Here is a 25,908-nt window from a genome sequence, read left to right as displayed (position 1 = left end):
TTAATTTTCACCAGTGCAGATAATGTTTTCTGAAATTAATTAGACATTTTCCTACTGAATCACCAGTAACCCATAAAGCTCCTAAAACACCAGAGAACAAAATATGTGCCATTAAGATGGGATCTCAGGAGCACCTGAGTCTGTTTGAGCCAAACTTTAGCCTAATATTAGAAGAGGGTATAGCTTTGGTTATATCTAGCCACTTATCTATTCTATTTAATAGTTATGTCTGTGTAGAGTCAGAACTAATTTATAATTAGAGGCAAACATTTAACAGGGTAGGAAATTTTAAAAGTCCTCAAAAGTTGCTTCTGACAATGCAGACAAGACAAGAATGAGGTTTGAGAACATGAATGCCTGGGGTCCTAGTGCCTTGGCACAACACAGCTGGCTATTCGTGACCTTTGTAAAAGCTTTTGCAGCTACGATTTATCCAATAAATACTCTGGAGTATTTTAGAATGCAGTAGTCACATATGTATCAGAAGACTCCTGTGTAGATGAGCTCAAGACATATCCAGAAGCTTCCTCCACAGTGATGTTACCTCCAGCTGCCTGCTCTGGCAGGCTACATTCATGAAGGGAGGTTACATTCACATGGAGAAAATGGACAGTTCTCTCACTGTGTGTCAAGGGAGAAGCAGCAGAGAAAAATAAGTTCTTCACCAGGTTCTCATGGAAACTGGACCCTGGTGCAGTTTTTCTCTCTGTAATTTGTCTCTGTGCTTCTTCCTGGAGAGGAGTACCTATCACATACAGGCATCAGGAAATCTTCTCATCTGTGAAACTCTTTTAAAGGCCCTGCACAGGAATTCCTGCAGAGCTGTACTTTTCAACCTTTAGGGCTAATCATGCCTTGCTTTTGTTCTCCAAATTCAACCTGAATCTTGAATCTATATGTGGTACAGAAGAACAGCAAAGAATTTCTGTCTCAAATCTTCCCGAAAAGACATGACTGCAGATTTTGCTGTAGCCAGCAGGAGATGCATGGCAAACCTTTGAAAACAGTTTATGACTTGTCAAAAACTCATTGAAACAAGAAAAGAGACTCTCACCACTTAGGCACAAGTGATTACAGGAGAGAAGACCTGAAAAAGCAAAACCTACTTGTCCAAATGGTAAATATCAGGCACATCATTCCATGGAACTTCCTCAACAGGCCACACTGGTTTTTGCCCTGTTTGTTGGTTTTGGGGAGTTTTTTGCACATTATTTTACAGAACTAATTATTTGGAAGGCATTTAAAGATTATCTCATTAACTTTATGACAATTGCATTACTTGTAGTTGTATATAGTACAGCAAAGGTCACAGTATAAGTCATTCAGGTGAGGAAAAAACCTCAGCAGGTCTTTAATCCAACCTCCTGCTCAAGGCAGAGCCAAGTATGGGATCAGACCAGGTTGCTCAGGCCTTTGACTAGCTCAGTCTTGAAAACTTCAGAGAATACCAGCTGTACAACCTGCCTAACTGCGTCTTCTCATGGCAGTGAAGACACTTTCCTTATAATCCAGTCTTGAACCTCTTCGCTTTTGTCCACTGTCTTTCCTCCTCCCACCACACACAACTGAAGAGTATAACCTTATTGATAACTTGTAGGTACTGGGAGGCTGCTCTTAAGTGTTCCCCCTACAAGCTGAACACACTTCAGGTGCCCTAGCCCTCAGCCACTGCAGTGACCCTGTGCTTGAGTCATTCTGGTTTTTTGATATCTCTTCTGGTGGATACTAAACTTGCACAGTAGTCTAGATACAGTCTAAGGACTGGTGAATAGAAGGGGATCCTTCTATCAATAGAAGTATCCTTAGATCTCCTGGCTGTATTTCTTCTTGCACCACCCAGGAGTCTGCTGTCCTTTCTTGCTGTCAGGGTACAGCGGTGGCTTATATTTGGCAAGGAGTCAAGAAAGAGCATTTCTGCCACTGGCAGTATGGCAAACACAGCCAGCTCTGCCACAAGCCCAGGATCCCCAGGCATGTCCTCTTTCTCCATGCAGTAGTTGAGCTGGGGCAGAATTTGAAGATTTTAATAAGCCTTTCTACAACCCCTGCTGCAGCAAGATTTGCTTCCATACAACCAGAAGTTCCTAGCACCAATCTGCAGCAGCTGTGTCTTCCATGTGTGCCGACCAATTCTCCAGCCATGTTCAGTGACTAAGAAGTATCAGACTTGGTGTATATGGTGCACAGCTCCAGTGTACCAGTAACACTTCAGAAGCACCATATAGTAACAAATCTGTGCAACAAATAAATATATATTTATCTCATGAAAGCCCCAAAAGAAATACAGTAATTATAGATGTTAGCAAAATGATCTGTATGTAAAGGGTAAGGGATGGCCTGCTTGTCAAAGGTCTGATGTGTAGCAAATATTGTGGCATCCACAACTGTCTTTTAAGCAATTGATTGTTATCAGGAGTGGAGAGGTTGATGTCTTTTTCATCAACTCTAACATCAAAGTTATTACACAGCACTGAGTGGTCACAACCCCACTGGGAAACAACATCTTGCAAAATTGCTCATTATTCTCTTGAGCATGAAAAACCTCAGCCAGAAGAGATTAATCAGACTTGCTCACCTGGCTCCACACAGTTTTCTTATTTTTAGTTACGAGTGCTTTGTGCAATGATTTAATACTCTGGTAGTGTTTCACTGAGAAGACACTTATCATAGATTCCTTGTTCTTATTTCCCTTGACCAACTTCTTACTCATCTACAGATGCCCATGTCTGATGTATATTCCATGTGGGAGACCATAATTGTTACCACCCCTGGTTCATAAATCATGTACATTGTGAAATTAAAACAAACAGAGGAAAGAACTGTAAAACTCAGTCACCTCACTCTTACATGCAGGGAGAAGTTGTTCTGTCCTTTAGTGTAGGTGATGGTAGCACAGTCTCCAACAGCGTGCCCAGAGCACATGGATTTGGGCAAGGCCTCACTTGTTCGGTGTAGTCACTGATCAGACCACACATTAAAACTTGCTGTACCAGGGTCTCCATTACTGGTGTCAGTGAAGATAACAGTCACATTTCCCAGCAAATGGATTGAACTCTCTTCCCATTGTAGTCATTCTCCTTTTAACCTTTTTATTTAAACAAATAGAATTCTCCTGAAGATGAAGAGCAGACAAGTAGACTAAATGTCTCTGATCCATTTCCAAGAGTCTGTTTTGATATTAGGATCATATTCAGACAAGCTCAAGAACCTGGGTGTAACACAGTCATCCTGAATGAGGACATTAAAAATAATGGGCAAAATTTTTGGCAGGTGTCCAGTGGAGTCACCCAGCACTGGCACCATTGAAAACATGTTGATGTGAAGCATTTGTTTAAATTAAAGTGGAAACTGAAGGTCTATGGACCTTTGTTATGCAGAGTCAAACCAGTGTGTGCATGTCTGATTCATGATGGAAAGAATATGTGGCTACTCAGGATAATTAAGCCAGACTTCTTCTCTTGTGCAATTCCAGAGCTGCAGTGCCTGCACCACAACTCTACTGCATGAACACTTGCATGAGAAAATAAATTTTCTCTGTATTTAGAAGAAAGAAGGAAGGATTCCTGTTTGCTTTATACCTAAACTACATTGCTCTGATCTTCAGGATCACAAAAAGCAGAAAAATTATACTTGCAGTTATCCTTTTGTCAAAAGACAGAGATGCTTGCAGTTGGGATCTCTTTGAATTCACCATTAAGGATGGCTGTCACAGTGTAATGGAGCATCCAGGCACAGGCACTGTTAAATGAAGACTTTAATTGACGTGGTTGCTCAGGCCATGAGCCTGAGAAAAGGAAAAGAAAACCAACCTGTATTTATCAAAATGGAAGTGCAGATCTTAGTGTAGTCTTTGTAATTCAAAACAAACTCTAGAAGTAAAATTGCCTGAAGCATAAATGTGTGAAAAATACACTTTTTTTACTACAAATCCCATAGGAGCTTTATTCTCAGGGCTCTATACAATTTAATCTTTACTCTTTCTTTTATTTACCATTAATTGAAGAGTATGTTCTTTTATGCAGGATACACAGAGGAAATGTATGCAAATAACATGTTTGTAAGAAAAACAAGGTGACTGTAAAACCTTTGTGTGCTTGAATAGAAAATCCCAAATGTGGTTGTTTTGTTTTCTTTTTTTCTTTTACTGCTTTGGCAAAATCAGTTAAATTTCAGCCTTGGTAGAGCCATCAGAAGAATGGCTCTTTTTTTTGCGTGGAAGAGACAACACGTTAAGTGGATTTAATGTTATATTGAAAGGCAAAAGACTTGGATTCTATTCTCTATTGCTCTTCATCTCTGCAGTGTGGAAAGGCCACTTTCTCTCCATGTCCCTACATGGTGATGTAACCCCAGCCAGCAGCCAAGTCCCACTCAGCCACTCACTCCCCCACCAGTGGGATTGGGAAGAGAATCAGAAGGGTAAAAGTGAGAAAATGAATGAGTTGAGATAAAGACAGTTCAATAGGGAAAGCAAAAGCCATGCACACAAGCAAAGTGAAACAAAGAATTTGTTCATTTGCTTCCCATGAGCAGGCAGGTGTTCACCCATCTCCAGGAGGGCAGGGCCCCATCACCTGTAATGGCTACTTGGGAAGACAAACACCATCACTTCAAACATCCCCCCCTTCCTCCTTCTCCCCAGCTTGACATGCTGAGCATGATGCCATATGGTCTGGAATACCCCTTTGGTCACTTGGGATCACCTGTCCTGGCTTCCCACGAATCCCAGGTTTTTCAATAGTGTTGCAGTTCAAAAGGCAGAGAAGGCCTTGGCTCTGTGCACAAATACAAAACAGCCCCATACGAGACACCATGAAGAAAATTAACTACCTCAGCCAAAACCAGCACATTTGTACTCCCTTGGACCCCTCTGTTGTTAGCCTATAAACACTCTGAAGAGGGGGAAGGCTTGCACTGTCAATGTGTTGTTCCTAGCATAGCAAAACCACTAATATGAAGTGGATTCTGTGGAAGATGTGACTGGCACTAAAATAACTCAAGAGACATATCTGAACTTGGCTCATGGTCTTTTTTCACCTTACTATCTGTAATCATTTGCCAGAAGTGTTACTGCTTGCTAGTTCTGATATCACCCTTTTGTCCCCTGGCTATAGAAGAAGGATAGAAGGGATAGAAGAACAGGCAATATTCAGAACAGGCCAGGAAGAAGGAAAGAATTAAGGAAAGAATGTTGGGAAGGATAGTTTAAACTAAAATGAACCAGTTTGTATAGTCAGGAAAAGGACTACAGAAATCTGATAACACTCAGAATAGTGATGACCTTTGGAATTCAGGTCAAAAGAAGATTCTGACCCTCAATTCCCCTACCATGCTGTAGCAAGAGGAGTGGACAGAAGCAGCAAGAGACCAAAGGTCATGCAAGCCTCACCCAGAGAGTTACATTGCAGAGACAAATATATGCAGTATTTCAGGCTGGAAAGGGCCTGGCCATCCCCCTAGAGACAAACTCAGAGTTGTTGTGTTGCTTACAGTGTATATATTTTCTCTCTCTTTCACTCTTAGTATGGTTTGTGACCATTTCCCTCATCTGTCTTGGCAACTACTAGCCCTCATGTTATTTCTTTTCCCTTCTAAAAGTATTTCACAGTGCAACTTCAAAAATCTGCATTCTGCAGTTGAGTTCTGGAAGAGGGGTTTGCTTGTAGACCTCTCACTGATTTCTCGTTGAAGTCAGTGAAGTCATTTCCTGGCTGATCAACTATGGGTTTCAGTGAATATTTTAAGTAGAGTTAAAAAGGTAAAATTCAGTGCTTGAGTCCAGAGAAAAATGCCTGTCACTTCTGTAAAAGAATACATTAGTCCTAACAATCTAGTGCCCTTTAACTTTTCTCCTCATGTACCCTCCATTTTTCCAAACATGTCCTGTTTAGTATTCAAACCTTATTTCTTTTCTCCTTTGCCCTATAATGTAGTTTTTACACGAGATGTTTTGCATATTACAAAGCTATAAGAAGTATGACTTTTAGTAATTGTACTCCAGTGGCTGAGGTGGATCAGGAATCCCTGAGCTTTTACTCTGGCAGTGATGGTGGTGAGTCATCCTGTAACTTCAGACACTGAATTGCTCTCACCCTAATTGCTCTCCCCCGATTTGTGTTCCTGTTGAGTGGAAGAAGTTGCACCTACCTCACAGGGTTATGTTGGAGGATTAGGGCTTTAAAGTGTGCCACAAGCCTTGTTAAGAATTGCTTAATGTGTTTATTAAGGGACATGCACAGCCCTGGGATGTTTTTTTGTGGGACTCAGGAGTGCTGCAAAACAACAGTGTTTTTTCTGGAAACCATGCTGAGCATACAGTAGGTGTTGTCTGTCACAACAGGGAAGGTGTGCTCTCTCCCATGTTAAGTAGCAGCCTCAGTACCTGCTCACCCAGGCAGATACTCTCATCTCCTTCTTACTGATACGAAAATTAACACCAGTGCTCTCTTTCTTTCTTTTAGATCCTGGCGCTCCTGTGAAACTGCCTTGTATGCCAGTTAAATTGTCACCTCCACTACCTCCAAAGAAAGTCATGATTTGCATGCCTTTAGGGGGGCCAGACCTCTCTCTCTCATCCTATTCCACGCAGAAGAGCTCCCAGCAGCCTTTGACCCAGCAGCATCACACTGTCCTGCCATCCCAGTTAGCAGCTCACCAGCACCAGCTCCAGTACAGCAGCCACAGCCAGCACATTCCTTCTGGGTCCAGCACGCTGCCCATTCACCCTTCAGGGTGCCGGATGATCGAGGAACTGAACAAAACGCTAGCCATGACCATGCACAGGCTAGAAAGGTAATGGGTCAACTTTTAGCATTCCGTACTGGCGTGCGCTGTTTCCTGCTAACCTCAGCATCGATATCGCCGCTTGAGTTACATTCATAGGACTTGAATGAGGTGTCTCCTCTGGGGTCTAACAACTTCAGGGCAGAGTTATTTCTGGAGAAACAGAGGCAGAGGAAGAGCCTTTCCAGACTTGTTTGATAGAAGTTTCTGGCAGAAAGGAATAAAGACCAAATTTCCTGAATCCCACTGTCCTGTTCAAGGCGGTAGATAATACAGCCAATGGAGATTTTAATGAGACATGCCTGGCTTGCAGTATGTTCTGTGAGGCATAACTGCAGAGCTCCAGTTGTGTGGAGGATTTCTAAATGCAAGGGGAGGAAGATTCATAAAAGAGCAACTAGAATCCAATGTGCCACTCCAGCAGGACATCTGATTAGTATTACCAATTAGCTTGAAATAATCTATGTGGGCTTCCTACAAGTCACTTAGAAGGGTTTTAATGCAGTATTTAGATTATGTAAGTTAATTTAAAATAAATTATGTGTTTGATCTTAAAATAAATATTCCATAGCAACTACCTTTTTAGCCATTTGTATCTGGCAAGAAGTAGAACATTTGATCAGAAATGCCTGTTTTTTGTTATTGTCACTTATGAGTATCTCTGAGTGTTTCTCCAAGTAGTCTGAATAAGCGAAGGCATGTTGTATAAATGCAAGTTGCCCTCATAGACTGCAACAGCAGCAAGCTTTGGAAAATTTATTTCACCTTGCAGAGGAAAACTGAAAAAGTCCCAGAACAGGGAAGATGGATGAAAAATTACATGTTTTATTTAGTACCAAGGACAGCTTTGTAGCCAGCTTGTTCTAGAAGCATCAGATCATCCTGTTATACAGGAAGTCAAAATATTTGGTTTAACAGACAAAATGCTTAATGATTTACTCCAGTATTTCTGTCTGATAATACTACCTTCATTATATTCCACCATTGGAAACAACTGGATTATTGATGGCATTTTCTCCTTACTGCCTGAAAAAGAGTCAGGAGACCAGAGGCTGTCTCACACTGCCAGCTTATTTTAGTACCAGAATAGTGACACATCTGTGATTACATCTTGGGGCTAATGTTTCTACAGCATGGAGGAATTCTCAGCTGAGGAAAACTACTAGGGCTATGAAGGAGATTCTTATTCCTATCAGTGAAAGAGCTGTGGAGGTAGGATAGAAAGAGCATCCACATTGTTCCCTACTGCCCCACCCAGGGACTACTCATTTACCTCTCACATTGCCAGCATGGCTGGTCTGGTGCTTTTACACCATCCCAAAATTCAGTGCACCAGGCACAGTGCGTAGCTGTTGTCTCCCAAAGGTTCCTTTGGGGCTGCACTGGCCATGCCATCCCCAGCTTAGGTTGGATGTCTTAATGTCTGGCTCACACTGTGTGCAGAAGGCCCTTTGTTATCCTGAGCCCAGTCTCTCAGAATAGGACTTCATTGTGGCATCTGTTGCCCCACAGCAATGAATGCTCCAGTTTCTAGTCATCCATCATGTTTATGTCTACAAATATGTTTAATTGATTTAAAGAAGGTGATGCTGTTTGGGCTTAACTATTAATTTGAAGCTGAAGCTGTGCTGCTTGTTAAAAACTGAATAAGCAAACATTCATGTCCCAATGTGAAACAAATGCTTCCTTTGCAATTAATAAGAAGAAAATAAGAAAAGGTTGTGTACTGATATTTCACATTTGAAATGAATGAATGAAACCTAGTTCATGATATTGCAGAGAGATATTTAATAGCCAATATTATGTTGATTAACTGTTAGTTAAATCATGGATTAATGTGTTGAGTACTTTGTTTACGCTCCTTGTCAAAGCAAATCAATAACTTCTGCATTCACAAGGGAGAAAATAGGTCATGATCATTTCCTCTGCAACAGCAATTGTTATTTTTGTAGTATATTGAGGTATATACAGTTCTGTGGAGCTGATCTTGCTCTTAAATTCTTCATTTGCTTTTTTTAAGCCACATTGTGATCTAGATAAATTTGCCGAGTTTGCTTGAAGATTTGTGCAGATTTTTAAAATATATTTATTTAACTTGTGAGACAATTATTTGCACTGAATGCCACTGTTTTCTACTATTTTTGACAGTACTTACTTTCCCTTATTGTAAAAATCTGCATTAAATTATACTGCAGCATTTGTCATTGCGCACTTCAGCCCAAAACTCTCGAGGGCTTGTTAACACAGCAAAGATCCTAGATCCCTTTCCTCTGTTTGGAGCTTGGTAGTGTGCTCACATCTGTAGCCTGCATAGGATATGGAGAGACATCCTGCACTTTGCTGTTCCTTGCAAGTTAGCAAAGTACTGGGCCACTACTGCTGGGTCAACAATCCTGAGGAGATGTGAGAGCCTGGTAAGCGTCTGAGGCAGCTTCTGGTGAATACTACGGGTTTTTATCTTCTGATCTCAGACATTATGTCAAAAGTATCCTACAACTTTACAGAATAATTGCCATGGTGCTGCAGTAATAATGCTGCCAAGTCTGGTAATTTGGGCGAATATTTTAAAAAGGGTTTTGGTTTTAATAAGAGATGATCATATAGACAAGCACATATCAGGTTTCAGCTCTAAATTTTTTATTTTCCTTGTGGAATTTTTCCTTTTCTTCCTTTGGTCCTGGTGAAGTGGAAGCTCCTCAAGGTCATTTAAATTTGGTGAGTTACTCTGTATCAAATTCACATTTTGTCCAGTAAACTTTTCTTAGACCTTACAACTCTCCAGTTCACCAGGTGTTTGAGTGCTGACATGAACAAAAAATGAAAGGCTAAAACCTTCCCTTCTTCTACCAAGCTGGACCTTTTGCTTACACAGATAAGATCTCTGAAATTCAGATAGTCTAACAACATCTGAAGAATGATAGTTGAAATCAGTGCTTTGCCAATGAGCCACAGGCTTTCCAGAGAAAAATGAGATTTCCCTCTGTACAGACCTGGAAGCCAGATTTTTCTGTCTTTGACCTTGAGAAAGTTAGTGAGTCTCTCTATCTCTGTTTTCCCCTCTGCAGGAGTGAGATTGCATGTAACTGCCTCACCTAGATCTAGTGCATATTAATAATTTAATGTCTTAAGGTACATTAAAAGGCATGCAATAGCTATTCAAGTCCCAGTTGTTCTTATGACTTTAAATGGCAGTTAATTCCTGGATTTTTTTATTCAATTTTATTACAGACATTATAGAACATTAAGTTCATTTGTGCACTTAACGCTTTTGATTGCAAACACTTTCTGGTACTCATAATGTCTATTCATAACCTATTCTCAGAAGGGCAATCTGCCCCTTGTCATAGTATGACTATTATGACATGTCATTTGTGCTGCCAATTTGCCTCAATTTTTCCTGATAAATTACCAGTTTTATGGTAGATAAGGTTGAAACAGAGAAATATGTAATTTCCATGTAACCTTTTTTATGCAACCTCTGTTGCTAATTTGTGTCTTACTGCAAATGACTTTCCACTTCATTCCGAAGGGTGAAAGAGTGTTTGTCAAGCATAAGCAAAACTCTAGATTTGGACATATTTTTTTTTAGGAGTTGATGAAAATCTGTTAAGCCCTGCCACCAAAATACGCAGATTTCATCCTCATAATTGAAATGAATTTGAGAAGAAAGATGTGCATCACAAACAGTGGCTATAAAGCTTTAGAGACTCTCTTGTGACACCAAAATGTGTCTTTAATTTTAACTTAGTGAGGCAGTTTCTTTATCTGAAACAGCCTGATTTTCTGCCTTGCCTGTATAATTCTCAGCCTGTCTGGAAAGGTGACAATTAATTTCATTTACTCTGTGGGATCATGTACAGGAGCGGGCACAGATGAATCCAGGCCTCAGTTTGTTCAGTGTAAGTACTAAAGAGCTGTTAAGTGGCAATATCTCACTCCAGGCTAGAATTGCCTCTGTGGCAGAGCAGTGAAAAATCACTGTGTCCAGAAAGACTGTGTGTGAGACCAGTTCCTCTGGGACACCCAACTCAGCTGCAGATTGTAGATTTATGAAATTAAATGCATTAGACATTACCACCAGTGTCTTGTAAATCTTACGCAACATATTTGAGTCAGAAAACATTTATCTTCTATAAGACTTGTCAACAGAATTGCATCTTGTCTAAACTTAAGTGTTGCCTAAGGATAGAAACACTTAATATTTATAGGCCTGCCTTCTCTCTGTTTCTCACACACATTCCTGTAGTAGAAACGTATATAAGGTGGTTTGAAGTTTTTTCAGATCTTTTGTTTTAGGTGTTAAGTACAGAAAAGTGTGCTGTGAATCTGAAAACATTCTGATAAAAATGTAATCCTCTATTTCAAAATCAAAGGGCCTGGCATAACAGACAAAAAGTGTGCAGGTTTTTCCCACTAGATTTCAGAGGAAGTATTTAACTTTTTTTCTTTTTCTTTATTTTGTCTGTACCATGAGTTACTCATATGCTTAAATTGTGATTTTTCATTGAAGTATTTTATCACTAGAACCATTGTAAGGTATAGTGGTGTAAATTTTTTTTTTGTATTGGTCATGTACAGGTGATGCAGCAGTAATTGCAAGTTCTAGGGAGCTATGAATTGTTCAGCTCCATGCATTAAGATCTTCTTTGTAAAACAAGTACTTGCTTAGCTGTAGCTTTTTTCTCTAATTCTGTTGCAAAACACATAACTGGTTTAAAATGGGCTTTTTGAAACAATAGTGTGCTTTTTGGTAAATAATGCTAAAAAATTGTGTGGTGTATCACCTGACCATGTAGGAGTTTTGCTAATGACCCACAATGGACAAATCCCATGACCTTGATTTGTATTTTTAAGTATACTGCAGTACTGCATGTATTTCATAAGCACTTTGCTTAGACAGCTGACTTAGCCAAATTGCTGTGGAAAGGGCTGATTTTAATCAAGAACAACACAAAACACTAGGAAAAATGAGGGGCTGAAAATAGAAAGTAGTATTATCAAGAAAGTGGATGATTCAGAAAACTTACAATGAGATGAGAAGCTGCCTATTTCTTGATCACTAGTTCAAATAAAAACCCTCTGTGGTAACTTGTAAATCCTGTTGCCATCCTATATCTGCTTGATAACCTAAATTGATGGATCACTTTGATATCTGCTACCCATAAGAGGACACACCCATAAGGATGCATCCATAAGCTACATCCATCCTTCACAGAACAGGGAAGCACCAAATAGTCCTGGATGCTAAACTACTGCTTGCTCCTTTCATTTGTACGTACTCTCTGTGTATGTATGGTTTTAAATTAATGATCCAGTGGGCGCAATTAGAAGGTTTTGGCTATTTTTTTAGCAAAGTGAACAGAATTTCACAATATTATGTTTTTTTCTCATAACTTTGATTCCAGACTTTTCCTTCCCTCTTTTAAAGACTTACTCAAAAAATAGCTTACAGAGAAAACAGATTTAATGAAGTTCATAATATAAAACTTCTGAAAGCATTTCAGCAAATGAAAAGTTAGTTCAAAGTTTTTAAAGACTGTAGTGTGTTGATGTCTCATTATGAGAATTCAGCTGATGAAAAGTCCAATACTAAAATTTGCAAGCCAGTTCTTCATTAATCTTTCTTTCTTTGTGATACAAAACATGGGCTATCACTAAGAAAATTGAGTTTCTCTCTTCAAGGCATCTAGTAAAGTTCTGCATCTCATTATTGATTAGCCTGCAATAATACATGTTGGAATTTAAAAAAAATATTTCTTTGAAGCTGAAGATGATGATAACAGCATGGTATGGTTTGTTCACAGGATCTGAAGACTTTTCTTCTTTTTTAATCCCTAAGCATATTTGGAGTAGCATTATATCCCTATAACTACATTCTTAAAAGACTCCCTGGAATGTTATCTGGCAGCCATTTTAGAGCCCATTCTAACTTTTGGGTTAGAAGAAAGCAAAATGTTCCAAGTTAAAGATAGTAGATTCAGTAGATTTCTGTAGAAAATCTTTTAAAGAGAATAAATTTTATTCAAGATGCAGAACACCTCTGGTATTCAGGCTAAAATATTCAAGGGAATTGAGGGTTCTCAGTACTTGTCAGATACAAGTTTGTGTGCCTCAAAGTCAGCTTGGCCAGCACGTCTGCTTTCACACCTGTCTTCTTTTGAAAAGTAAATTGGAGTTTGACATAGAGAGGGTGTCCCACAGGGAAATGTTGCCCATTTTTCACAGAGCTGTTGCATCAGCCAGGACTTCAGAGAAAGGGCAGTTTTTGCTATCTCACAAATAATCCTGAGCTGCCACAATTTTTGCCTGCCAGTCTCTCATTCTGATTTCATACTGGAAAAGTAACATAAACTATTTAGATAAAAACTGGTTAGGAAACATGGTTCTGTTCCTGATTTTTCCTTTCGCTTTTTGTTTGACTTTGATCTTCACCTCCTCATGTTCCTATTTCCCTACTTGATATGTTATTTGGTAAAGGGCTTTGAATTCAACACATAGACATGGCTAGATGGTAAGAGTCCTCACTACAGGTCTTAATCTCATAAGATGCTGAAAATAATCAATCACACCTGTGACAAAATAAATATAATGTTAGCACCAATTCTGATAGATCTTCAGCACCTATGGCAGGACAAGGGATATCATCATGGCCACCCCCCAATATATAACTGTGCCATTAGCAAACAAACCTCTCAGGTTTTAGCTTCTTCCCTGGTTACTCTCACCTCCTCCCAAAGTCTCTTTTCTCCAAGCCCAGTTTCACATGCTCACTCCCCTGCACATCAAAGAGTTGTGTGCTTGCCATCCCTCAAGTCACTCATCACTAGTGCAAGCCACTAGTTTTCCCTCTGCCTTTCTACAATTATTCCCTACAGTCCATCCTTACTTCCTCCCAGTCTTACTCCACTTGTTGCACTCAGGTGAGACATTTTCTCCTTGCTGCCTGCACACCAGCATAAAAGTCACACAGACACCAGGCTGAAGGCATGCTTACCACCGAGTAGCTGGTGCTTACCACTCTGAGTAGCAGGTCACTATTAATTTGCAACAGATCTTTAGTGTTTTGTCCTGGCTGACAGTATTTCTGCTTGTATGCTGTCCTACCTCTCCCTAATAAATGTTGTACCCTAAATCTAATAAGTATTCAGTTAAGACCCATTAGATGTCTTGCTGGTCTTGAAAATCTTTCTGTTCTCATTTCTTCTTAAGAAGGGATGAAAGAGCACTGGTTTCCTGTATACAGCGAGAGAAGCAACTCTGTCTTTCATAGAGCTTCTTCCTTTAGCTTATTTATTTGCTTTTCTTCCCCAACAGCTCTGGTTTACACACAAGTGACAGTGTTACAAAAACAGGACCTGGGGGCCTTCCAGACATGAGACAAGTGCCAACTGTTGTGATCGAATGCGATGACAATAAAGAAAATGTGCCTCATGAAACTGACTATGAAGATTCTTCCTGCCTTTATCCAAGGCAGGAAGAGGAAGAAGAGGAAGATGAAGAGGAGGATAACTCATTATTTACAAGTAACATTCATTCCATTTTTCCTTTTTCACTTATTTAAGTTTTACCCCTAACTCTCAATACACAAAGGAAACATAAGACCTGTGTGTTTTCTTTCTTGGCTGTGGCTTTTGGATCTCTCAGGGCTTGACTACATAGGGGTGCTAATTTGAAATAACAAACAGTCTGAATTTATAAATATTTTGTTAATAGTCATGAATACTTGTCTCAGTAGTGCTCAGACTAAATTCAAATGACAGGTTTGGGCTTATATTGGTTCAGTTACAAATTGGTTTTTGGATTCACTTTCCCAAATGCCCATGGTGAAGAGAAGCCCTGCCTTTAAGTCAAGATCATCTCAATAGTTACTTCAGGAGGATGAAATAAGTGCCACACATAGAGAATCGGAGCTTTTATGTATAGCCAATATTGCATCATTTTGGAATCATAAATGGGTACATGCTTTGAAAGGGGTCACAATCTGAGGATTTGGCTCAGATAAGAAGAGGTTAATTGATAAACATATGTCCTGGTTTACGTCAATTTTGAGAGAAAAACCTCTAAAGGGGTTTCCTCTAGAAATATTCAAGTGGCCCTCCCCCAGCAAACTCTATGCTTCTTCTCTCCCCCCTTCGCTCTCAGAACAAGTCTTAAAGGTGCAAAATTTATTATCCAGCATAAACAGAACAGATATTTGGGGATACAAGAATCATGTAGCCAACCCAGGATGCCATATCACAATTACAGACTGGGAAAGGACCTGTGGCCTTCCTGAATTCTGTAAGAAAACCCAATTCCTGCCTTAGTGTGGTATCATAGGACTGTCCCATGAAGAAAAGATACAGTACTTTATGTATGACAACTGCTTGTCATCCTAGACATTGAAGTTCCAGGCCCTTACCTTTCTTTTCTTCTGAAAACTGGAAGCAGTACAATCAAACAACATCCCTTTTAAAACACACAAAAAGAAGATTCTAAAACAGGCATATTTCATCTCCTCAGCACCCCACCTTACCCTGCAAGTGAAATTAAGCAGTGTTTGCTCTTATACTAAAAACAGAACAGAACTGCACTATCTCACACTCTCCTGACAAACTCTCATGTGTTTGTGTCTCCCTGTGTCTGTCTTCCTTGCTCAAACTGCTTTGGACACAAGCCTAAGAAAGCAAATTTGAGCCATAAAACACCACTGGTTTTTAGTGTCTTTGCCACTGCCACTGCCCTGGAAGCAGTTAAGTAATGTGCATAGATATTTGTGCTGCTTCTGATTCCTTCTAGTGCTGGCTTGGATGTCTTGATATTACATTACATGAGACATTCAGATACCCCTTTCTTTTCACATGCTATAGCTCTGCTGCCTGCCCAGATTCTGAGGTTGAATTTTTCATCCCATTATGGGGAAATACTGTGCTAGAGAAAGCTACAATTGCTACTAGCAATTCTGAAACAAGCTCTTCTTCTTCATTCCCTTCTATAGAGCAATATATTAATTTCTATTTCCTGTATACCTACCAATTTCAGCTTTTTTCTTATTGATAGGAATTGAGGTTAATTGAGCACATGAAGTTAATGACATCCCTTTTCCCATAGTCCATACCAGTGTAAAGGAGAGCCTGCTATCCTCTCCTGGCTAGTACTTCTTTGCCAGGTGCATGCTGTAATGAAATGATGACACCTCTTTTGGCAGAGCCTCTCCTCTCTCCCACAGGCCCCCTGGCAAGGAAACTCTGCAGAAAGGACTCTTTAGCAATCAAACTAAGCAACAGGCCTTCCAAGCGAGAGCTGGAGGAAAAGAACATCCTCCCCATGCAGACTGATGAAGAGAGGCTTGAACTTAGGCAGCAGATTGGGACAAAGCTAACAAGGTAAGAGACAAACATTTTTTTAACTCTTGCTTTTGGAAATATATGGTGGGATGTAGTTTTTTTCTTTAGTCTTTAAACATTTGAGATGATTTTGGTTACAATGTTCAAGAGGAAAAGCCATGGAGAGGGAAAAAAATGTTCTATTCCTTATTTCTGGTCCAATAAAGCTTCCCGTGTAACTCCCATTTCATTTTCCTGGCATATTCTATGGGAACTTTGTTTAAGTATCAGCATGAGCTACATGAATTTGGTTCTTTTTGGCACATCATTGGAAAATGTTCAGCTTTGATAACATTTCAGACTGTAGCTGTAGGTGCCATGTTATCAGCTGTTAGTTTGGCCAAAGGTCACAGGTATAATTTTCTCTTCTGACTGCATCACCTGTGAGCAGCTGAGACTTTTCCTGATGCAAAATAGTTTAAGTCCTTCAGTACTTGCCTTCATTGGGTCAGCCTGGACAGATTTACTCTGTCTAGACACTTTCTTCTTCATAACAGTGTGACTCACCAGATGTTCGGGTTTTCTGTATTGCATGGGGTATAAAGGGGTGGCCATTAAATGTGGAGGATTTCTGACAAGAATTACTAAACTGAGGTCAGACAGAACTGTCTAAGAACCTTCTATGCATGCCATGATTTCTGTAAAAAATTGAATCCTCTTATGTTGTCAACTTGGTGTACACAGAGCTGCTGAATACTCTTACTTGCTCTCCAGTGAGAAAACCACAAAGAGATGAGCAGCCAGTTGTTGGGCATTTTCTTGCACATTTTCATTTTTTATTTTGGGGGTGGATGGATAAGGGGGAAACACTGCTACCATGTTGTGGAGACAGGAAGAATAGGAGCTCCTGGTAAAGACCACTTTCAGCATTTTATTTACTTTTCTTTTATGGCCTTGTTTATCACCTCCTTGGAATAAACTAACCACACCTTTCCAAACTGTCTTTGAAAGTTTTGTGCTGGATCATGCTCAGCCTACTCTAAACTTGTCTAATTTTTCAGTATTCTTGTTGAGGGGCTTCATCAAACATACCCAAAATACGTAAGGTGGTGCTGCACTGTTGCTGGTACTGTGATTTTTAAATCAGTCTTTATTCAGCTTTATTCTAACCTTGTTAGACTATAGCTGCACTGGAGCTGTGGGTCCCAAAGAACAGCACAGGACAGCAAGGTCTCAGTGCTTATATGATTAAATTTGAACCCTTTTGAAGCAGCTGAAGAATTTTTATCTCTCACTGCTTGACCTTGCAATGACATTGAACAGCATTTCCACTGTGTTACCCATTTGCCTAAATTACTTATGTCCTTCTGAAGTTTTCCAGCTATGGCTGATGAAGGAAAGTAGTGTCATTTACAAATACTGATTCTGCACAGCTCACTGTGCACCAGATCTTTTTCATTATAAGTATTTTATTTTTCACCTATCCAAAACCTGCTTTTTTCCTTGCTAAACAGTATTTTTTCAGCAAATGCCTTTTTAACAAGGGAAACTATTTTTGGCCATATACAAAGACCCATATTCTTATAATGTTGTTTTTTTGTTTTCCCAATTGTATCTCTGCTAATCTGAGTTTAATAGTTTGAGCTACACTTCCTGATCCTGTCTTCTAATATAGCTAGGACTTAGGGGCAATCACTAATAGTTCAAATAACTAAAACTGTTTATGTAAGAGTTCAAAAAATAGCTGAGCTGAATGAAGGTGCTGTTTCATTCCTGCTTTATATCAGTGTAACATCACTGAAAATGGTAGAATTTCACAAGCCTTAACTGGAATGATATAGCTGCCAGTCTGACCTTTTAATTACTACTATTTACAACTTAGTATCTCATTCTTTTGAGTAGTTGAAAACAAGAAAGAAATATGAGGAGAAAACAATTTTGCTCATATCTATTTCGTAAGAAGCCACAGGCATTTCAGCAGCAAAAAAAAAAAAAAGGTGCCTGTCTTACCAGTGCTCTGTATCTAAATATGATATATCCATGTGCACAAACTGATGAATATTAAATTAAAATATAATATTTCAATTTGGACAGTATTTCCTTACTGTCCAGACTTTATTACTGAATTCATCCTTTGCTGTTGCTTGGTAATTGTCACACAGTGATGCAAATGCTAAGCAAAATTAAAGTGGGGAAGCATTTATAGTCCTTAGAGAAGATGCTAGATGCAGACTATAATTGCAGCTGGCAATTTTGGATTTCAGAGGAATTTGTACTGCTCCACCAATGGTCCCCTAGGGTTTAAAATATCCAGCCAATCAAATCACATATGCTACTTACAGAAGTAAAAAATGCAGAATAAAAACTTCAGCATATAGTTATTGTCTGTAATGGATCAATTAATTTTTACCAAGAGGCTGATTAGGATACTTGAGTATTTATGCATAATCCTCACAGTATTTAGTTTGGAAGAGCTCATTGGCTGCCACATTTGGCAGATCAGAATTTAGTACTATAAAGAGAATATCTTTTTCAAAGATGCCTCTATCCAGGCATATTAAGACTGGCTATTGACATATTGTGTGGGACCAAAATCATCCCAGGTGCAGTTCCTCCAGCCTTATTAGAGTTGCACTGGGAGTCAGTTTGGCTTAGAAAGGTCTGTTCAAATCCTGTTTAAATGTAGCTTGGAACCTCTGAACCTCCTGTTATTCCCAGAAAATTGTTATGACTTCAGTGTTACATCAGCCAAATGGAAGAGAGACTCCAGAGCAGAATTTACTGTTTCCCATGCTGGGAGAATAGTGCCTTGACTTACACCTGGCCAGTTGTAAAGGGTGAGGCTGCAGGGACTGTATCTTATAGCAGGACCTGGCCCACCTTGGTGTTCACTCAGCCACAAGACAAATTCTTTGTGCCTGTCATAAAACACTTCACATGAATGTCACACTCCCTGGTCTGTGTCCTGTATCATGGCTCAGCACAAGCAGACCCCAGCAAAAATGGAACTTCTTGCCCAGGGTGACAAAACATGTCCTAGCAAAGGTAGGAGATTCCACATCATATGAATTCCAGCCACATGAACAGGCCACTGCACCATAAACCATTTCTGAGGAGTCCTTACATAGCAATTATGGCAATTGATTACAGTGATTAATTAGAAGACCTCTTCCCCTAATCAAACCAGAATGGATTGCTCCAAAATGTGACATCTCCTTTGAAACAAGGAGCAAAAATAGTGAATTAAGATGCAGAACTCTCAGCTCAAAACCACATGTGGCATGGGGTTGGGAAATGGATGCTGGGAACCATGTTCTTGGCTGCTAAAAACACTCACTACTCCATTATCTTCTACTCTGAAATGCAAACCTTCTGTGCTAAATAAATCTTTAAGTGAGTATGGTGTTCCTTTTTTTTCTTTCTTTTTTTTTTTTTTTTACTGTTCAGCTTCTGGTGTCTGCTCAGCTTCACAGCTGCTCAAGAAGTGTACATGTGTGACTGTAAGACAGAGAGGAGAACACACGACAAAAAACAGCACTCTGAAAGTTAACAGGGGGAGGGAAGGAAAAGACAGATGTCTCTCTTCTGCCTGTCTCACTGTCTGTGTTGAAACCTCTGAACCTCCAGGGAACAGGGGAAACACAGGTTCCCTGTTATTCCAGTTAGAGAAGCAGCCAGGAAGACTTGGATTTAGTTTTCAGTGGCTGTCAGGGTGAGAGGAATGGGACATATCCAGGCTGTGACAGTGAGCTTGGAGGTTTTCTTGGGAAATTATTAAGGCCTGTCAGGAAGCCCTGGTGAAAAGGAGGGCCAGCAGTGCTGGGTGGACAGCAGAGTTGCACATCTCCCAGAGACTGCAGGAATGTTGCCTGGTACAGAGACAGGTGCTTCAGTGCCAGTCCTCACATTTCCCTTTCACCACATAATCATAATGGTGGTCATAAGAGGCCTCACAGACTTTCTCAATCAACATGTTTAGTAAACACAAGAGTCCTTTATAGGGGCTCTTGTTACAGCATCTCTGTAATCACTGTTACAAACACCAGACTTTGTAGTCTCAGAATGGGAAGACCTGAGGAGTCTGGTTTCTTTGTGTGTTCTGAGACGTTTGTCTTTAGACCGACTGATCTGTCACACATCCTACAAGGGAGGCTTTCTAAAGCGTTCAATTATTTTTGAATATCATAACCCACCAACTCTGATGAAAGTGCTCATTAGCAATTAGATACAGGAGTATCAAAGCTGAGATTTTAGTCAGCTGCTTTTCAAGAACAAAGTGTATTTATTTGTTTTCCCTGATTGTTTCCATCCTGACTTCTCCCACCTGCTGGAATTGGATGATCTAATAACACAAAATGTCTGGTAATCCAGTGTGCTATCATCATATTGTTAATAATCAATGTCAAGGGAACTTCTTGATATTCACTGTATTATTACTGGTCAGCATAATGTCTGTCTCATCAGCACACTCCTACCCAGTGTCTGCAGATGTGGAGGCAGAGGAGACACATAAAAGCTGTCCACTGGCAGTAGTGCTTGTGAGGGGACTTCTGCCCTTCACTGGAAGTTGCCACAGGCAACCCAGTAAGATTTTGCAATCCAAAAAGAGTTTGTGCTGTGCTGCTACCTAAAGCTGTTAGCTGTAGGGGTTATATTTATGTTGCCCAGTGTGAAAGCAAAAGAGATGAGGTGGGGGAGCAGCCTTCTGCACATTAGCTACCTAGTAAAATGAGAAACAAATTAAGAAAGTAACAAACTACCTGTTGCCTCCTGACTTTGAGAGACACTCTTCCAATTGCGCAACTGAATCCTGTGTGTGTCACTATATATGTTCTGCTAGCTTTAAAGCAGTGAATTAGAGGCAAGTTCCTCTGCCAGATATACAGTAGTGCTCTGCACTGTTTCTTGTATAGTCCTAGATTTATTCACTACAATGCCTTACGGGGTACTGTCCTTACACCAGCAAGTGGAAAATCATAATCTGAAGCAATATAAATGGTATATTGCAAGGATCATCAGGCAGTAGATCACAGAGATGCTGTCTGTGTGCATATGGCTGTAAATAAGTACACTTGAGATTTGGGCATGCACACCTGCTAGATGTGTTTTTATAGTCCCATTGATGTTTTGGAAATAGTACCAAGATGTCTGTGGCTGAGAAACACAGCATGAGAAGTCATAAAATTTTATGGAATGGCAGGTTTGACAGATGGTGCTCACCTACCACCTTGTTGAGAAAGGTAATCTACACATTCCCTGGTCAATACCACATATCCCTCAGCTGTTCTTAGCTGTGCTTAGAAACAGAAATCCTGTGATTGAATGAAGTTAGTGAATTCCCACAAGTATAAAAAATTGTCATTGATTTTTAAAATGTCATGAGGCTGCTGCGAGGTTTTTGGACTCATTCATATCAGATACTAGAAAGAAGAAGAAAGAAGAGTAAAAAATTGGACAGTTTGAGAAGAGGATTGGGCTGTCAGCATCACCATGGAGGTGACAAATACTAACAGTTCTGAGGAAGGGTCAGTCTGCAAACTTGCACAGTCACTGAAATGCACAGCATTCCTTCAGAAGTCTAAGGGGACTGAATAGTTTGAAACAATCATTTTTATTTATTAGTATTTAGGCTGTGAAGAGATTCAGCTTTTTGAAATAGTTAATTCTTTAAGCAATGTTGCAGTCTCACTAGGGAAGGGTTTATTTAGCCAGCGGATGGCAGCATGATGGATCCCGTTGAGCATGGCTGAATCTCCTCGTGGCTGCTCCCCATCCGGTGCTGTGGAGGGCAGTTTGCACCCTCCCTATCTCCGAGTCATTTAGGGATAAAAAGAATGGGCAGACAGCAGGATTAGGCTTTATTCAAAGACCTCATTTTGTTGGGTAACATGACATAATTTCTTCCTAATTACGTTTGACGTCTGCAATTCTCACACTTATTGTTAGCTTCCACTAATGAGAGAAAAGCAAGTGCCTAAAGCAAGAGCTCATCCTGACGGCAGCACGCACGCTCGGATGTGCATGAAGCTTGCCTCTTTGCATGCAGGGATAAATCACACCAAAATGGGATTGTGGTAAACGAGCTCATCTAAATCCTGGATTAGGGACGATGCAACAGCACTAGGTACATGAATGGGGGTGATAGATAAAAGCTGCAAAGGGCTGAGCCTCAGTTTTAGCTGCAATGGTACCTAGGGAAAATGGCATTTTTTCCCTTTTAGTTTAGCTATTTGTCTGCAGAAACCCCAAGGGACCTATTGAAATTGCCCTTAGCATCAGGAAGAAGGCAGGAAAAGAAGGTGATTATTTATGGGTGGTGAGCTCAAATAGAGCTACCATTACACATCTGGGAATAAATACTCTGAGCATGGGTGCAGATGGGAGATGGGTGTTCAAGGCCCTTGTCAGCCCTCTTTTCTGTGATCAATGTCCTGGCGAGCTCTGCTCTGCTGAAAGGAATTGTGGCTTTGTAGCTACAGTACTCCAAGAAAGCTGCATCTTCTACCAGCTTTCCAACCTCAGGCAAGCCACTGAAAGAGATGCACACGCATGTTTATTTGTTTGTTTGCTTGTTTGTCTATTTATTTAAAGTGTGTTGGGGTCTCAAAAAGTACATCCATGCCTATGAACTTTGGAACATTGCATTAGTTGACAAACTCTCATTGACAGCAACATTTGTGTGCTTTCAAAAGGCCACGCCAATACCAAGATCTCTTTAGACATCTAACTCTGTCTTTCAGTAGAATAGGGATCCTCATTTCTGAGCACAGTTTGCATTTACCTCTTTGTAAGAGGAATTTCCATGGATAACATCATCATTCATAACAGAAAAAGGCATGTCTAACATGATGCTATTACTATTATTTTGATAGTTGATGGTTGTTTTGCATTTCATAGCTGGCAGCATGAGTTTGCTTTGTCGGAGTAATTTGCTATGGCAAAAGGTCAGTGGAGCAATCAAGGGATGACAGCGTCACCACAAAACACATCACCTCTACGTATTCCTTGGACTGGGGAATGAACAGTGTCCTTAACCTTTGCAGCTCCACCTTGGGATGGGATGAAACCCTGCCCCCATCAATTTTGCTCAGCTAGGGCCAGTAGATGTTTTGTTATTTATGGAAGCAAAGCCTTGCAGAGTAGGTATAGTCTGTCCTTGGGCAGATGTGTCTCTCCATGTTAGACAATGGAGCTCCAAATTTACAGAAACATTTATTTATGCTACTATAAAGGAGGAGAAATGTTGTTTTGAGGAGAGGAATGATTTTAATGGTAGGCAGCAGAGAGGCCAAGGTCTCCCCAGAGGCACCTGTGTGACCACTGATGAAATGGCAAGTGTTTTCATCATGTCCAAAGTTCATTTCAATCAGAAAGGTCACCAGTCCAGAAAGGAATTTGTTAATGCTGGGAATCTGTTACTGTTCCTGTTTCTGCTCTCGTGGAAGCAGGGCAAGTCACGCTGTCCTGTCATTGCAACATCCATTTCTCCCATCCTTTCTCTGCAGAAGTTGAAGCAAGATGCATTAATGGGGTTACAATTTCCCCTTCATGCTTCCCATACTCTTCAGCCCCCTGACACAGCCTGTATTTGAGGTCTATTTCAGGCTGTCAACACAGCTGAGACAAATATATTAAATCTACCTTAATTTCCTTTGTAGTTTCAGTGGGGTGTGGTATCATTCATTTTCTGCCCCAAATTGATTGCAATCTTGCTTTTAGTTGTCAAACTACTACCAGCTTTTATGTAAGAGGAAGCCACATTTCTCTGCTGTGCAAAATAATTCATGGTGATATATATATAAAGCTTGTGGCAGTAACAGAATAGCATATTTCAGTAATAGAAATAGTGTTATTTCTCCAGTAAACAAGAGACCACATGGAGTCTGTGCAGTATTCTTTTCTGAGTAAAAGAATGGCATTAATAAAAACAGGTGAAACAAACACAAGCAAGTAGGTAGCTGCTTCAAAATATTATATTCTGGCTTTAAAAACAAAGGTGATTTATTTGATGGGTTTATCTTTTTTTACTGGTCAATACTGACAAATTAAGGGCAGCTCCATTAACAACTAGCTCATAGATTTCCATCTCTAAAAAATCTAACCATAAATCTTCATATTTTGTACCTCCTGATTGTAGGTAGTTAATCACAAGCACAACAGCTGCTTAGCTTGGATGACCTTGTAATTTCTGTAAACAAATCAGGTGGGAGTACAAGATAAAAGAAGCAGACTGGCAGTGTAGTCTTTATAGTACACTTTTTATAGTCTGCTGATTGTAAAATGGAGAAATTGCTCTTTGAGCAAAATATTTAACCTCTCTCAGAAGTTAAAGTTTACATTTCCCCTGCACTTCAGTGTATTATGGCCTATTTAGCAACATATGTGCATGAGATTTAACAGAGGCAAGCCTTGTAAAACTGTCAAACGTATTTAAAAACTGATCCAAGTCAGGATTTAAAAGTTGTGTTTATATATGTGCTCATATGTGTCCCCTGTGGCTATCACTGAGAGTACAAGGAGAACTGTTTGAGGAGTAAGTCTGGCTTGTGTGCACAGTCATCCATCTATACCTAGAAACTCTGGAGTTTCATGTGCAGGCTGTTGTATGTGAGTAAACAGAGGTGACTTTCTGAAGAAGAGTCAATAAAATTTAATGGTTATTTTTGTGTAGGACTAAGTGTCCTGAGAAATTAATGGAGTCCTTCTTTTGCAGAAAAATAACAACTAGTATTTTAGAGGCAGGTTTGGATAAGAATTGGGCTCCTGTTTCAATGCATTGGGATTCACAAGCACTGCACAGACCATATGTGGGAATTAAACTAAGTCCTTAGCCTCAGACCTGACCATGTCAAATTACCATTTGTGTTAATAACTTCAGTGTTCTCATGTGTGGTAGACCACATCAATGTGTCTCTAAGTGTGCAGCCAGTAATATTCATTACTTGCCTTTCTGATAATAAATAACAAACCAGCAAACTACAGGGAAAGCACATTAGCACCAAGATTAATTCAGTAACCTGGTTCTTCACTGACATCTCTGAATTCAGGAGGCAGCAACACTACTGGTTAATGAATAATTAATAAAATAAGGATTCAATATATTGTATTTGCTCAATGAGCAAGCATCTATAATGTCAGGCTAGACTATTTATGCTGCAGAATATTGGAGTTTTTCAGCATGCTGGAAAAGCCTTCAAGATTTCCTTTATTGTAGTGATTGAGACAGAAACAGTCTTCCTGCCTCCCTGCAATCAGCTGGCTTTGATTTAAAAGCCTTGCAAGCAGGGACCCTGATCTCAAACATCAGGGGCTGCAGAGGCACCAGCCTACTTCTTCACTGGGGAGCAGGCATGGCTCCTGGACCAGAGACCTGTCTCTTCTACATGATCAGGGACATCATTTACCTGGTGGGGTGGCAGATGGCAGCTTGGGTGCACCCAGACCCATTAGGGGAGCATGCAGGGAGGTCACAGATTCATGGCATCATAGAATGCTTTGGTTTGGAAGGGACCTTAAAGACCACCTGATTTTAACTTCCCTGCCATAGACAGAGACATCTCCCACTAGACCAGGGTGCTCAAAGCCCCATCCAGCCTGACCTTGAACACTTCCAGGGATGGGGTATTCACCACTTTTACGGAGAATTTGTTTCAGTGCCTCTCTATCCCCACAGCAAATACTTTTTTTCCTAATACCATATCTAAACCCTCCCTCTGTCAGTTTAAAGCCATTCCCATTGTCCTGTGACAATGCCCTTGTGAAAAGTCCCTCTCCGTCTCTCTTGTGGACCCCCTTAAGGTACTGGAAGGCTGCTATTTGT

General features: G+C 40.2%; 1 protein-coding gene across 10 annotated transcripts in view; it reads left to right on the top strand.

Moving 5' to 3' along the window:
- The window catches only part of PHACTR1 (phosphatase and actin regulator 1), a 299,599-nt gene that overhangs the window by 236,493 nt on the left and 37,198 nt on the right, over positions 1-25,908 (top strand). For all 10 annotated transcript variants that reach the window (XM_021536498.3, XM_021536496.3, XM_021536503.3 and 7 more), the window contains 3 exons: positions 6,462-6,792; positions 14,098-14,306; positions 15,992-16,148. In XM_021536498.3, coding sequence (XP_021392173.1) covers positions 6,462-6,792; positions 14,098-14,306; positions 15,992-16,148 — 697 coding nt within the window. The remainder of the gene's footprint in view (positions 1-6,461; positions 6,793-14,097; positions 14,307-15,991; positions 16,149-25,908) is intronic.

Source organism: Lonchura striata, chromosome 1 (genome assembly GCF_046129695.1).
Source record: "Lonchura striata isolate bLonStr1 chromosome 1, bLonStr1.mat, whole genome shotgun sequence".
Taxonomy (NCBI): domain Eukaryota; kingdom Metazoa; phylum Chordata; class Aves; order Passeriformes; family Estrildidae; genus Lonchura; species Lonchura striata.
This window is presented reverse-complemented; position numbering and strand designations above follow the sequence as displayed.